Source organism: Schistocerca cancellata, chromosome 2, assembly GCF_023864275.1.
Source record: "Schistocerca cancellata isolate TAMUIC-IGC-003103 chromosome 2, iqSchCanc2.1, whole genome shotgun sequence".
Classification (NCBI taxonomy): Eukaryota; Metazoa; Arthropoda; class Insecta; order Orthoptera; family Acrididae; genus Schistocerca; species Schistocerca cancellata.
In genome coordinates, this window is record NC_064627.1 from 845,335,598 (window position 1) to 845,351,919 (window position 16,322).

Genomic DNA, 16,322 nt, shown 5'->3' on the forward strand with positions numbered 1-16,322 from the left:
CTGCGTTCAGAAAGGATAGGCTAAATGCAGTTGGTGGTGGCGTGGTTGTTACTGTTGATAGAAGCTTACCTTGTAGCGAAATTAAAGTAGATAGTTCTATTGCGTTAGTGTGCGCAGAAGTCGTCCTTGGAAAACGGAATAAAATAATAACTGGATATTCTTACCGATGACCCAACGAAGACGATACAATTGTTGAAATGTACAAAGAAAACTTGATTCTAATTTCAGGAACGTACCCGACGCGTAGAATTGCAGTTGGTGGTGACTTGAATCAACCCTCGATATGATGGCGAAAATACATCTTCATATCCGGAGGTACGCATAAAACATCATCCGAAATTATGCTAAACGCATTCTCTAAAAATTATTTCGAGCAATTAGTCCATGAGCCACTTGCGTAGGAAACGGTTGTGGAAACACACCTGAGCTAACAAGGAGCATCAAAACTGATACATGGATTAGTGAACACAGGGTTGTCGTAGCAAGACTGAATACCGTACCCCCAAGTCCTCCAAGAAAAAACGAAAGATATAATCGTGAAGAGGTCACATACTCCGAGAAGCGTATGGGGACGATGCGGGAGATCCGCACCGCCAACTGGGCAAGGTCCTAGCGGAGGTGGTTTGCCATTGCCTTCCTCCGACCTTAATGGTGATGAATGATGATGATGAAGATGTCACAACAACACCCAGTCATCACGACGCAGGGAAAATCCCTGACCCCGCCTTGAATCAAACCCGGGACCCTGTGCGCGGGATGCGGAAACGCTATCGCAAGACCACGAACTGCGAGCAACCGATACCTATTTAAAGAAGCAGACAAAAATTCGCTTGACGACTTGCTCAGAGACGGTCTTCACTCCTTGCAAACTAACAATGTAAGTGTAGACCAGATGTGGCTTGGATTAGAAGATATATGTCGACAGTAACTCAGAGGTTTACACCAAATAAATTGATAAAGTACGGAGCTGATGCCCATGGCACACAGAACAGCTCAGAACACTGCTGCATGAACAACGGAAAAGGCGTGCTACATTTAAGCGAATCCCAAATCCCAAAGATTGGCGATCTTTTACAGGAACTCGAAATATAGCGCGGACTTGAATGACAGATCCTTAAAATAGTTTCCACAACTAAACTTTATCTCGAAACATTGGAGAAAATCTAAAAAGAATCTTGTCGTATGTAAATTACGCTCGCTGCAAGACATAGTAAATGTCTTTTCTGAGCGACAGCAATGAAAACACAATCAATGGCAGTGCCGAAACTCCTTCACCAAAGAAGACGAAGTAAATATTCCAGAATTCAAATCAAGGACAGCTACCTACTTGAGTAACTTAGAAGCAGATATCGTCGGATTAGTTATGAAACTTAAATCACTTAATAAAAAATAGGGCTTGCGCTCCAGACTGCATACCATCTACGTTACTTTCAGAGCATGCTGAGGCAAGAGCTCCATCATTAGAAATCATATACAACCTCTCACTCTACGAAAGAGCCCTAACCAAAGACTGGAAAGTTGCACAGATCACTCCAGTATTCAAGGAAGCTAATGGGAGTAATCCACTAAATTACAGGCTCATATCATTAACGTCAATATCCAGCAGGAATTTGCAACATATATTGCAGCAGCTTGTAATGGTTTGATAGTTGTCAGGGAGAATTCCAGCTGCTCACGAATGCCAACCGATTCATCCACAGCGTTGACAGTGGAACAAAATTTTGGCTGGCACAATGTTTCACGAAACAGTAAACAAATAATGATAAAATAAGCCTGCTAACTTCTTCATTGATCCCGACACTAGTTGAAGTATGACCGTCTCCAAGGAGATCAGGTGTATTTGCTGCTGTTTGATCCAGTGTATGATTCACTCCTAAATCACTAAAGCTAAAAGTGTTACTAGTTACAGTTAAGATCTGAGGCTATTAGTACGTAAATTGTGATTTCTATTAGCGCAGCAGGAATAAAGTTGCTAATTTCCTGATTTTTTTTGAGATTATACTCGTTAAAAATTCCGAAACAGTGTTAATCTACGATACAAGGAGATAAATTGCACTCCTGTTGAGGTGGAAAGATAATTACAACCCAGTTTGTTAGTCATAGTGTGTTCTACAGAACCAAAATCACAGAAAAAAACTTGCTGCGAAATATTTTATGAACGACACTCGCAACTTACGTAAAATTCTCAAAAACTAACTTTCACTAGTGGTTATGTACACAGAAATCCGGGGTAAACGATTCTTTGAACGAGGATACTGTACTTAAAAATGTATAAACTACAAATATTGATTGCAACTGATGCTATAAGACAAAATACGTCTTCCGCAGTATGAAGTGTATGAAAATACGGAATGCATCACGACAAAAGCACAATGTTTGATACAATTACCAAGAGAAGCACTTTCAAATATTTTGTTTTTGAACCTACGTTTCAGGGGCGAATTTATATGACAACTTCTTTTACCAGGACACAAAGGAAATAACGGAAGTCGGTCTGTACACGTAGCTATATGAAAATAAATGCACGAATTTTTCTCATTTTGCAGTTAGCTGGTTTCATGTCACCTTTTACACGAGGCTTCCAAAGCTGGACATTACTATACTGTATTCCACAAGTACGACGCCAAGTGTGGGGCACATCACAGCACGTATTCGGCTTTGGGTAGCTAACAGTGTGTAGGTAAATCTTTTCGAAAATTCTATGGCCCAACACTCAGGCTACTATTAACAATCTAATGATTTATACGTCTATCAAGTAAATAAACAGCATTCGAAGTAGTACACTCTGTAATACCAAAAGCAATGATATACTGAAACTCAATAATGTTCCAAAGTTCATCCACTACAATCACATGGTTTCAGTACGACTCAAAACAGTTATTAAATCACGAAATAGAACTACCACAGTGATATACGTTAGCATCAAATGAATTACTTGGGCCATGAAATGTCTGTAGGAACAACGAGAAAAAATACTTACCTAAATTGTCCGTTATTACCTTCATTACTTACTAAAAAAAATATTGCTTATCCTGCACAGATTCATACCAAATAAAAAAAGTAAAAGTCTTACCTCTAATCGACTCTACGTCGCTGTAGTCAGTAGCTGTCACTACCGCCACAAAAATGCAGATGAGCCAACTGATGCTACTGCGCGACATAATGGAAGGATGAAGATGTTTCGTTAAGTAAAAGTCTTTTCTCTCAAAATATCTTCGACTCTTGCACAGCGTTGAACAACCTGCAATTTTGTGAATAAATACAGTTACAAAAACTAATTTTCTTTCAAGAAGCTATGTAGGAAATTACGAAATATACATTTATATATCAATATAACATGGATTACATCAGTTTTCAGGGTGAAGTATCATTTCATTCTTCCCAATTCATAATGGATGGTTCAGCTAAGCGATGTCCATCAAAACTTTAGGAGACCATTGAATATACCATAAGTCTGTTTGGATATGATTAATTATACGGAAATGAGGTCTTTCGTCGTACCTATATTAACTGCACTCATACCCTATCAACTTATTTTTTTTTAATACTAACAACACAAAGAAGGAGTTGTGCGACGTAAACGGAAGCTGGTAGTCGTGTTTCTGCATCTAAAACATAATATCCGTTCATATTTTCAAATTTGGCCCCAGTCGCTTAAGAGTGGTGCAAGTAGCTTCACTATGAGGATGCAGATCAGGTTTGCTTTGAATAAACTCTGTAAGGGTCGTGAGCGTTAGGGACCTTTGAGACTGGAGGCGGCGATTTAATGTCAGTCAAGAATGCTTTTAAGGCGACAAAGGCGCTATTATCAACATCTCAAGAGTATGAACAAGGTCGAGTCAAGCGAAAGCTCGTTGCAGAGCTCTGTGGAGGTCTGTTGGATTTTCTGTTGGAAAGTGTTTCTGCGTTGGTGCCAGTGATGGCCGTGTGGCTGAAGACTTGCATTCAACCAGTCTGCGTGCTAGACGCACTGGACATACACCGAGAGCTACAGTGTGGGTTGCAATTTCGTATGAGAGCTGTACCACTCTCCTGATTATCTCACGCACGCTGACTGCAGTATGTACAGTGTGCACAATGTGAATCTGGTGATTCGACCTGTTGTGCTACCACTAATCAATGGCATTCAATAGGGTGTTTTCCGACAGGATTCCGCTGGCCCACATACCGCTGTTGTAACCCAACATGTTCTTCTGAGTGTCGACATGTTGCCTTGGCCTGACAGATCAGCGGCTCTGTCTCCAGTCGATCGCATATGGGGCATCATCGGACGACAGTTGCAGGGTCATCCACGAATAGCGTTAACTGTCCATGAACCGACCGACCAAGTGGAACAGGCTTGGTTCTCCATCCCACAAAACGAAATCCACCACTTCTGCAATACAAGAGATGTATGAGTGCATCCCTGCACGCAACATTTTCGCGTATCTTCTGGTTATTGCTGTACCAACATTTCGCATTTAGAATGGCTTATATCGGACTTACATTAACCCTTTCGTGGTTGATGGGTCATATATGTCCCACTAACTTTGAGCGCCAGTTCGAGTGTCGGGATATATGTTACCCAGCTCTGCACGGTGCAGCCATCTAGGAACGACTGTACTGAACCTAAGAAAAAATCAGGACTGCACTGCAAAGGCAATAGAGAAGCGGTGACTACTTTTGTTGACTGGCGTGTATATATGGCCGCTGCAACGCCACTTATTGGTGTCATTCTTCAGTTTTCATCATATCTCACTTTCCAGCGACGTCTGAAGTAAGTAATTCATCTTATTATTAACTTAATAATCATTTTTAGTACAAGTAGAGTGTGGAATGTACTTCTCAGCGACTGTACTATCTTATAATTGAAATAAAATTAGTGGGACACATGTGTCCCAGCAGAGATTATTTGTAAAGATTAGCAAGACAATTGATTAATGGGTATTCATCCAGGAAAAAGATGGGATCAAAGCCCACTTTCTTCCCAGCAAAGAGAGAAGACTCTAGTGTGCCAGATGACGTCCGGCTCGTGAACGTAGGCAAACATGTACCGAAAGACAGTGGTACTAGGAAGCGATGCAGATTCTGCAGCACAAACTCTAAAGAGAAGAGAACAGAAGTTGTTTGCACTGCTTGTGGTGTACCACTCTGTGCCACACCATGTTTTTCCAAGTTTCGTGGCATGTAAAGTTTTGTAAGTATTGATCATGTATCATGAAAACTGAAATGTAATGAATATTTTTTACACTGGTTCTACACAAATAAAAAGATTACATGCATGTATAATTTGTAGTTATTTTATTCCCTGCAAAATCCTGTTTATGGCTAAAAAAATTAAATTACAAAATCAGTCAGTCAGCGGAAAAGGTATCTTGCGTTGGTTCATGGGACATGTGTGTCCCACTTCCTGTTGTGAAAAAATGGAGAACTTAAAAAATATTTTGGTGGTGAAAATATAATAATGGGACTGAAAAGAAACTGCTAGCACCTTAATATTTTAAAAATCTGTAAAAAATGAATTTTATCCACGAAAGAGTTAAGCTGTGATCTTGCAATGTTAATCACTTAAAAACATTACCTATTGAAATATATTCCAGAAATTTCATTACTCTATTAATTATTTTTTTGCATTGCGATTTTTTTCCGTCAAATTGTGATGTTACGAGGTGACGAGAGGTATGGAGCAGCCTTAGCAGCGCCGTTAGCTGGCTAAGTGAGCCTTAGGCAGCTAACGACAGGCCAGAGGGTAGTTTCCAGCGTGGTGGTGGGCGGAAACCGCTGCCTGACGACTGTAGTGGCTGATAATGAGTGCTGACTCGAATATGGGTGTTACAGTCTCCTGAACACGCTACAATGAAACCAAAGACGCTGCTAAAAACTTGGCCATGAGACCAGATCATTGCAACGCAGATCACAATTTCGCGATAATTATTGCAACAGTTGTCGAATGTATGCGATTATGAATATTACAATAGACAGTAGGAAACTAATAACCACCGAACATTCTGAGCTGTCAAAGGATATGAGCTACGAAATGAAGTCTAAGGATATCAGTAAGAACTGCACAATTCTCATTTCCTTTATTTTATTTGCTCTAAGAGTTTCAGTCTGTTTTATAAGAATTTGAGTGTGTTGATGTGCGATTACTCTGAGCTTCGCTACAGCTGCACGTAATATGTAGGCAGCGTGAGCTACCCAGTTCCGTTCCCGATCAGCCGAGTTAATGAATGTTTAAGGTTTGATAGTTAACTGTTAGTTTGCTGATCGTGGAATTGGGCATTAGTAAAGCTGCTAAATAAAAAACAAACGTTGTACGTTATGTAAAATCTAAATGCAGAAATGAACATAGGACAGGAGGACACATCTATTAGGTTGGATACATTCGTTCCTATAAATTTAGTCAGCGTACTATTTTGGGGTGTGTAGAAAACCATACACGATAAAACTTTAGATTTTTAATAGTACCTTACGTAGTGTTTTATAGATTGTGCCACGAGAAGCCATAACATTACCGCAGTGAATCTAAGGTTAGTATAATGCGTGTGTGTGTTTGAGAACAGACTTAATTTTGGATGTTGCTCCATACTAAATGTGAATTCAGTGCTATTAGTGTAGGTTAATTGAGCTCAGGTTTTACTTTAACTTTAGGTGGGACTTGGTATATTCTGGTCGCACGAGACCCAGAAGGTGGCCACTGTATCCGTGGCCGAAACGTTGGTTCCTCCGCGCTTTAAAATTTTTTTTTAGATCATTTTCGTGGTATGACACTCCGAAAACTTTTATGTCAACCGACTCTGGTTGCAAAAGCATACGTAGTTTTATTATGATCACTGTATCAGTGATTGATTTTCGAAAATTTTTCGAACTTTAATTTTGTGCTTCTGAAGATCGACACAGCAATGGATGTAGAGGCACCTGATGTTCGTGGTTGCACGTTGTAAAGAGTAATGAACAATATTTCAGTTCGTGTTTGATGAAGGTACAATATCTCTTGATCAAATGGTTCAAATGGCTCTGAGCGCTATGGGACTAAAATTCTGAGGTCATCAGTCCCCTATAACATAGAACTACTTAAACCTAACTAACCTAAGGACATCACACACATCCATGCCTGAGGCAGGATTCGAACCTGCGACCGTAGCGGTAGGGCGGTTCCAGACGGAAGCGCCTAGAACCGCTCGGTCAATCCGGCCGGTAATATCTCTTGACTGTGAATGTTTTCACATGGGTTTTCGTAGTTGTTGCTTTGAGAAACTGTTAACCGTTTAAGCTTCACTGTTGTACTATACTCACGATTACTTGTTAATAACTTTGATTTGCATCCGCACTGGTGTGAGGCCACCGTTCACTGATATTCGAACAATGAGCGGTGGGTCATTCCATACGTGTATGCAAGCAAGAGCATTCAAGTACGGTATGCAAGCAGCCCCTACGATACACAGAGGCGAGGTGAGGAGTCTGGCAGCCTCTCCTCTCCAGGCCTCTCCACGTCTGCCACCGCTGCCAGAGGAGAGGGCGGTGGTGTGTTTACAAACAATATTTCATGCTTAGGTGTTACGTGTTTCTGACATCAAATCGAGTGTTTTTTTATTTGTTAATTTGTGACTCTGCTGGAAAACAAGGAAATATGATACTTTCTACTGTGCCAGTACAGAGCTGAATAGTCTGAAAAAGATATACAGTATTTCGTATCGCGATAAATTCAGTACTCTAGTACTCTACTTCTTTAAGAGACCTTTAAAGAAAGGAGAAACAGCTTTATGTATCAAAGAATTCGACGAGTTTGAAAGTAAAATTGTATCTACTGACGCGTCATAAAATCCTAAGGAGACTTAATCTTGTGTTCAATCTGTAAAAGAGATCGAAGCCGCCTGTCCAGACTCTATGTTACCAAAATGGCATGCTAAATCAGGAATACACAGAGTGAGCTGAAATACTAAACCTTTTCTTCAAAAAAACGACTGAGGAGGATCATCCTGTTGTCTCTTGTTTCAACTGTCACACGAAAGTGTAAACGACACATACCGAAATAAGCGACCTCGGGATAGTAGCTCCAATTGCTCAAGACGAAATTTTACTGGGCCGGACGGTATACCAGTAAGCTTATATGTAGATTACCAGATTTAAGTTGCTTTTCTTCTAGAGGCAGTTTACCGTAGGTGAACGCGAGGGAGAAGCGTTTCTAATTAATGGAATCGTACTTTAAAATTCTGATGACGTTAGGGAAGAAAATGAGAGGGAGAGGTTATCTACAAATAATACAGAAACGAGACTGCAGCTATAACGGTCAGAAGTCATGAAAGGGAAGGAGTTACTGAGACGGAAGTTAGACAGAGTTGCAGCCTATCCCAGATGCTGTTCAATGTGTAGACGAGAAACAGTGACACATAGAAGGGAGAGGATGACGCCACATCAGTTACGACACCAAGGGAATAACTTCGATGGTACTAGGCGAAGCTGTAGAGATTAAAAACTGTAGGGAAAGACAGAGACTGCAATACGAGCGACAAATAACTGAGCACGTTGGATGGAAATGTTAGTCAATGACGAAGAGGCTGGCACTATGATGTTTGTCCACTACATTTTCATTACGTCAGAGACAGCGAAAGACTCGGAAGATCAGTTGAACGGAATAGATACCGTCTTCAAAAGAGGTTATAAGGTGAACATCACCAAAAGTAAAACAGTGTTACTGGAATTTATGAGAATTATTTCAACCGGCGCTTGGGGAATCAGTGTAGGACATGAGACACTGAAAGGAACAGACAAGACTTAGCAATTTGTGCAACAAGTAACTGATGATGAGCGATACAGAAAGCATGTAGAATGCAGACTGGTGACAGCAAGAGAACCGTTCTTGAAACTGACTATCGAATATAAATGTAAAATGTTAAGACCTTTTTCTTAGGCGTTTTCCTGGAATGTATCATTGTTCTGAAGCAAAAAGTGGACAACACGGAGATCAGAGGAGAAGAGAATGAAACGTTTTGAAATGTGACGCTACATAAGAATTCTGAAGACCAGACGTCTGTACCGGATAACTGGTGAGGAGGTGACTGAAGTGGAGTGCTGTCTTGCAGCCTCTTCCACTGGAGTTCACTGAGCACCTCCGGAACGCTTTCACGCTTACTGGATAAACCTCTAAGGAAACGTGCTCCACTTCTTTGGATCATCTGTATTTTCTCTATCAGTCCTACCTGGCAGGAATCCCAGTCTGACGACCAATATTCAAGTACTGCTCGAACAGGTGTCTTGAAAGCTAATTCATTTTTTTGCTGCAGAACATTTCCTGAGAATTTCTCTAGTGTATATCAGTCTACCATATGCCTCTCCAGCGATTAATTTTATGTGGTCGTTTCGCTTCATATTTTTCTGTAGGCACACTTCTAGATATTTAACAGATGTAACTTCTTCCAGTGATTGTTCTGTAATCTCGCAGTCATACAATAAAAGGGTCCTACTGTTTATGAATTCGCAGTATGTTACACCTTTTTATGTTGAGGGAGAATTGCTAGTCCCTGCGTGAAGTGTCGATACTATTCAGGACTTCTCCACTTCTCTAGAAGTTTCTAGCGTTGCGACTTAACTGTATTCAAACTTATCATCCGCGAAAAGCGTGATGCAACTTCCCACCTTATCTACTAGGTCGTTTATATATATTTTAATACGTAATAGTCCTATAAGGACCCCTTGGAAAACACCCAAAAACCACCTTTACATGTGAAGACTTCTCTCCGTTTAGAACGACATGCTGTGTTCTCTTTGAAAGAAACTCTTGAGTCATGTCACACATTTTGCCTGATATTCCGTACTCTCGTATTTTCTTCATTAGACGGATATATAGAACTGTACTCTACCCCTTCCGAATGTCGAGGAACATGGCATCTGCTGGTTTTCTGTGTCCCGTAGGCACATATAACAACACGGGTTTGACACGATCATTGTTTTGGAAGCCATGGTAATTCCTGCAGGGGAACCTGTTGAACTCCAGAAATGTCATAATACATGGTCCAAAAATCTACAGCAGACCGATGTCAGGGATATAGGCCTACAGCTTTTTGCGTCTGTATGACGACCTCTCTTGGAAATGTGAACCACCTGAGTCTTCTACCAATCACTGAGAACGCTTCACTCCTGTAGAGACCGACGGTGCACTGCTGCCAAAAGAGGAGAAAATTCTTTGGCATACTCCGTGTACGATGGAATTGGTATATCGACAGGTCAGCAGTCCTGTGTTTAGCGATTTCGGTTGTTTCTCTGTCCCTAGGAAACATATATCGGAATTTGTAATCTTGCCACTCGTGCCACGGTTTGTGGGAAGGTTCACGGAGCGACCTTCGCCTGTGAAACAGTTTTCGAAAACGACGGTTAGTATTTCGGTCTTTCCTGTGTCATCATCAGTATCAATACCATTATGATCATACAGTACAAATGGACTTGCGCTCATGTTGTTTACGAGTGTATAGGCCTGTTACATACGCTGATGCGGATGCTGGTTCGCTTATGGATGGTATTTTGTCTGATAACATAACCTCGATAACGGCTTTGCCGCAGTGGTAACTCCGATTCACATCAGTTCATCAAACTCAAGGGCTTGGTGCTTGGCCACCACTTGGGTGAGTGATCGACTGGATCTGTCCGGTGCTGTTGCCAGATGCCTATGTGAGGCCAACTGAGAAGCTACTTGACTGGGGAGTAGCGGCTCCGGTCACGAGAACCGACAAGGTCCGGCAGAGCGGTGTGCTGACCATCTTCCCCTCTAAATCCGCAGTCAGTAACGCCTGTGGGCTGAGTATGACACAGTGGCTGGTCGGTACCGTTGGGCCTTCCGAGGCCTGTTCATGCGTTGTGCATCATGGAGAGATTTACTATTGAAATTTCGGGACAGCACTTTTCAGGAGGAGTCGTACAACATATAAATGACCTGGGTGACGATCTGAGCAGTTCTCTTAGGTTATACGTAGATGATGCTGTAATTTACCGTCTAGTAAGGTCATCCGAAGACCAGTATCAGTTGCAAAGCGGTTTAGGAAAGATTGCTGTATGGTGTGGCAGGTGGCAGTTGACGCTAAATAACGAGAAGCGTGAGGTGATGCACATGAGTTCCAAAAGAAATCCGTTGGAATTCGATTACTCGATAAATAGTACAATTCTCAAGGCTGTCAATTCAACTAAGTACCTGGGTGTAAAAATTACGAACAACTTCAGTTGGAAAGACCACATAGATAATATTGTGGGGAAGGCGAGCCAAAGGTTGCGTTTCATTGGCAGGACACTTAGAAGATGCAACAAGTCCACTAAAGAGACAGCTTACACTACACTCGTTCGTCCTCTGTTAGAATATTGCTGCGCGGTGTGGGATCCTTACCAGGTGGGATTGACGGAGGACATCGAAAGGGTGCAAAAAAGGGCAGCTCGTTTTGTGTTATCACGTAGTAGGGGAGAGACTGTGGCGGATATGATACGCGAATTGGGATGGAAGTCATTACAGCAAAGACGTTTTTCGTCGCGGCGAGATCTATTTACGAAATTTCAGTCACCAACTTTCTCATCCGAATGCGAAAATATTTTGTTGAGCCCAACCTACATATGTAGGAATGATCATCAAAATAAAATAAGAGAAATCAGAGCTTGTACAGAAAAGTTTAGGTGTTCGTTTTTCCCGCGCGCTGTTCGGGAGTGGAATGGTAGAGAGATGTTCGACGAACCCTCTGCCAAGCACTTAAATGTGAATTGCAGAGTAGTCATGTAGATGTAGATGTAGATGTAGATATTACTTCCACCCACATACATCTCGCGTATTAACCACGAGGAGAAAATTCGAGAAATCAGAGCGAATACAGATGTTTACCGACAATCATTCTTCCCACGCAGTATTCGCGACAGGAACAGGGTTGGATGAATCAGATAGTGGTACCGAAAGCACCCTCCGCCACACACTATTAGCTGGCTAGCGGAATATGATGTAGGTGTAGAGTACCCTCTGCTACACGTCATTAGGTGGCTTGCGGAGTATGATGTAGACGTTGATAAAAAAGAATTCGGCTCTACCTATAGTTTCCCCCATCTTCACAGCCACAGCATTTATAAATGAGTAACAGCGGGAGCAGGATACTGTCAAGTTGAGCAGAGTGATACACACAATACGCTGCTCGGTGACAGCACGTAGAGACAGACTTACCCGGTGTCCTCTCGCAGCCGCAGCAGTGTGGCCTGTGCGCTGGCGGTTCGCTGGCGCCGCCATTTATCGTCCTGCTGGCTTAGACAGGCCACAGATGAGTAGTGAGACGGGGCCCCCCGCCCCACCCCTTTGCCCGCGATCTCTCCCTGCCCCCCTCACCACTGATCCAGCGCTCCCTCCCTCCGCACTGCCACCGCAACGATAACCTATGGACACGGCCGATGTTTGATGTGTTCCGGCAAAACGTCACACACCACTGACCCTATGTGTGAGCGATAACTGCGGCGACTGCCCTTGTGGTCGCTGTCAGCTGGCGACATTAACCTGCTCGATCCCCCAGCATGCATGCTCTCGACCGCAGCGGGCTGTTCATCGGAGAGCCCTCTCTCAACCCTCCCGTGACACACCGAAACCGCACACGGAACTAGTCGGTCTCAATAGTCATCACGCATATACAGTCCGACCGTCTGCTGCCTCAACAGTGATGGTGACTTGGCGTCGAAGATAGTCCTCGGATTTTTTCAAGCATGCGGTGGAAATCGCAACCAGATCTGTAGACCAACTAAGCTGTGCAACGGCCCTAACAGTCCCAGAGGTTTACTATGGAACTAATATCCATCGATCTAGTGGGGTAGTGAAGGTACGATTGTCCTCCAAACGGCGGAGGTACCGCTAAGGACAGTGCACATGGCACACCATCTTGGAAGACTGGAGTGCCCATGGCATAATAATCACGAATATGTGAAACAAAGGGCAATGCTTGCAAAACAATAATGTTAAGATAAACCTCGCTGTTCATGTTTGTGTAACCTGAATGAATGGGCCCATCTACGAGAATCGCCCACAAATACCACAGACCCAACTCCATAATGAACCACATCATCCATGCGTTGAACACCCCATTTTGCCGTTGGTGCTCTCGGCTACTCATAACATTTGATTAGAGGCGAATCTATGACACATCGTTCGCACTACACGCCTACAGCCAGCTACAGGCCACTTTCAGTGTTTTCGGTCCCCCTCAAAAGGTGAAGTCTTACTTGGTGCTGTAATTTTTGTTACGTGCCTGACTATAAATGCATGTTACATTCAGTTCCCTTCTCAGTATTGACATGTGCGTGTATTCAGTGAGAGTAGCAATTCCTGCTGATTTTGAAATCGACTCTCATTGACGAACTGAGCACTTTTCTTCAAACATTGACGCTTAGGCCGGCCGCTGTGGCCTAGTGGTTCTAGGTGCTCCAGTCCGGAACCGCTCTACTGATACGGTCGCAGGTTCGAATCCTGCATCGGGCATCGATGTGTGTCATGTCCTTAGGTTAGTTAGGCTGAAGTAGTTCTAAGTCTAGGGGACTGATGACCTCAGATGTTAAGTTCCATAGTGCTAAGAGCCATTTGAACCATTTCTGACGCTTAGGATACATTTATGACCAGTGTCCACAAATCACGTTATATGACTTCAAGTTGCACACCATTCCTTGTGGACACGTTGGAGAGTCCAGACTGATTCACCTAGCAATCGAACAGCTTCACTCAAGCTGTAGTCAGAGACGCGACCAAACCACAAAATATGTTTGTTCTAATTTATTACCACTCTCACTGTGGTGAACACATAAAAAAATATGGCACCTACAAACCACTTAACTGCTTTTACAGACGTCCACTGTGAAGGTTCACATGACTACCTTGTACGAATTCCGCACCATTTACCCGTACCTTTATCTTCGAATCCTCATAGAATTACCTTTGATAGTCCTTCTTGAGGTCCTCAGTCTGAAGTCTGGTTTGATCTAGCTCTCAAGGCTAGTCCATCTCGCACTAGCCTCTCCAACAGCCGCAAGCTGCATCTATTTGGATCTGATTACTGTGTTCTCTGCTACTTTATCCCCCATTCTCACTTCCTTACCTCACCAAACTAACTACTTCTTGATGCTTAAGGACATGTCATATGAACCGACCCCCTACTTTTTGTCGAGTTGCGCCATAATTTTCCTTTTTCTCTGATAAATTCTTCTGTATACTCATTATTTATTCGATCTACCCATCAAGTCTTCCACATTCTTTTATGCCATCATTTTCCAAAATCTCCCATTATCTTCTATTCTGAAATGTTTATCATCCACGATTCACTTCCGCGCTGGAATACACCAGAAACAAATACATTCAGAGCAGCCTTTCCTACACTAAAACTGATATTACATGTTAACGAACTGCTCATTTCAGAAATGCTTTCTTGCTATTTCCATTGCGTGTTTTATATGTTGTCTATTTCATCTACCATCACTTAGTTTCGTACCACAGTAGCAAAACTAATCAGTAATGTTCGTCTTTGCTTTCCTAATCTAATTACCTCAGCTTCGCCTGATTTAATTCAGCTACAATCAATTACCCTCGTTTTACTTACGTTAATGTGTTTCTTATATCTTGTTTCAAGACACTATCAATTCAATTTAATGGCACTTTTGAGTACTTCGCTTCTCTGACAGAATATCAACGTTATCGATAAACTTCAAAAATTTTAGTATCCTACTAGACTTTAATTCCAATTTCAAATTTCTCCTTGGTATGCTTCTTAGCTTGCTCAACATGCTGAGTGAACTACATCACGGTTAGGTCACAAACCCGTAATATAACCCCATATATTTGCACTCTGGTTTCTCTACAAATTTTAATCAGAATTTCGCTCAGTGTATTTAATCCTTGGTACTTCACTGAACGTTGTGATTAGCTTACTCTAAATCTTTAGAAGCAGTAACTGTTGCTTTGCCTTTCTTGAATCTATCTTGCAGGATAATTCCGGAGGTCAGTATTGCCTCCCTTGTTTTTACATTTCTCGAGTTCATAAACTGATCTTCTACCAAGACGGCTACTATCAATTTTAGAATCTTCTGTAACTAAGTATTGTACTGCAATCATGCTTATTAAAACCGAAGGTTCGGTAGTACTTATGCGTATCAAAAACTGCCTTGTTTGGAATTCCAAATAAGGAATCTGAGGTGTGACATTCTTCCTGAAGGCTGAGGGAATTTCAGTTCTCTCGTATAGTATGTTCCGAACTATGTGGAATAATTATGTCATGTTGGGGTCTCCTACTGACTGAAATAACTGTAAGGGAGTGTCTTCTACTCCAGGACATATTTTCCACTTAGGCCTTTCATCACTCTGCTAAATTTTTGCGGCAGTGCCTTATTTTCACAATGATCTTCACATAATTCCTATTGTCTTTCTATAATACAGTACTCAATTTTTTCTCGTATTTTCCATTGATTATCTCTTTGTGTTCACCCTGTTACGTGTTACTCCCATCTGCATTACAGACTCGGTACAGCCGCCATTTCGTCTTCCACTCAAGCCTGTTCTCGGGCGCATTTGCTTGGTTCCTGTGCTTCCCAACCTCGATCTCCATTACTGCCTGAATAACCTAGCCAGTGGTTGGATCTTTACAGAATACGGGGAGTAGCTTACAGTTGTATCACCTCTTACTTTAACAACAGACAGCAAAATGTCATTATTCACAGTGTTGTAAATGATTCTGATGTAGGGTCTGAGTAGGGTACGGTCAAAGGAGGAGGGGTGTCCCAGGGATGAATGTTGGGGCCACTCCTGTTCCTTATTAATATAAATGGTATGCTCTCTAATATTAAGGGTAACTCGAAAATAATTCTGTCTGATGATGACTCAAGCTTGGCAGTAAATGAAGTTGTGTGCAACATTGGCTCGGTTTCAAACAGTGCCGTTCATGAGATAATTTCTTGGCCTGTAGAATATAAACTAAGGTTAAATCAGAGTGAGACTCAGTTTTTACTGCTTCTAACACACAATTCAACAAAACCCGACGTTTTAATTGCACATTTTTAATGATTTTCACATGAAAAGGCGATGTGTCACTGCCACAACTAAGAAGCGGCTATGCGTAAATTACACAATGTATATCAAGTTTCTCCGTGACATCACATTTAACTTACACAGTTTCTCTTTTGGATTTATTCATTTCCCCAGAAAATTTCATTTGGTTTTAAGACCAACATTCAGATTCGCTCTAAAAGCGTTTCCATTTATTGCTGATAGTCAGTTGCACTAGAGACACTGAGCAGGCCTAGGAAGTCTGCAGCAAAATGAGGGTTGGGTAGCTATGTTCTATTGATACGCACCACTTACT

At 42.0% G+C, this 16,322-nt stretch overlaps 1 protein-coding gene across 3 annotated transcripts in view; it reads right to left on the reverse strand.

The window, feature by feature from the left end:
* Positions 1–16,322, reverse strand: part of LOC126162762 (ankyrin repeat domain-containing protein 65-like) — a 231,555-nt gene that overhangs the window by 26,198 nt on the left and 189,035 nt on the right. The window contains exons 1-2 of one of the 3 annotated variants that reach the window (XM_049919451.1): positions 12,164–12,284; positions 3,074–3,241 (exon numbers count right to left, since the gene is read on the reverse strand). The exons of the other annotated variants lie outside the window; for them this stretch is intronic. Coding sequence (XP_049775408.1) covers positions 3,074–3,161 — 88 coding nt within the window. The 5' untranslated portion in view covers positions 3,162–3,241; positions 12,164–12,284. Of the gene's footprint in view, positions 1–3,073; positions 3,242–12,163; positions 12,285–16,322 lie in introns of those variants that run through there. 3 annotated transcript variants of the gene reach the window in all.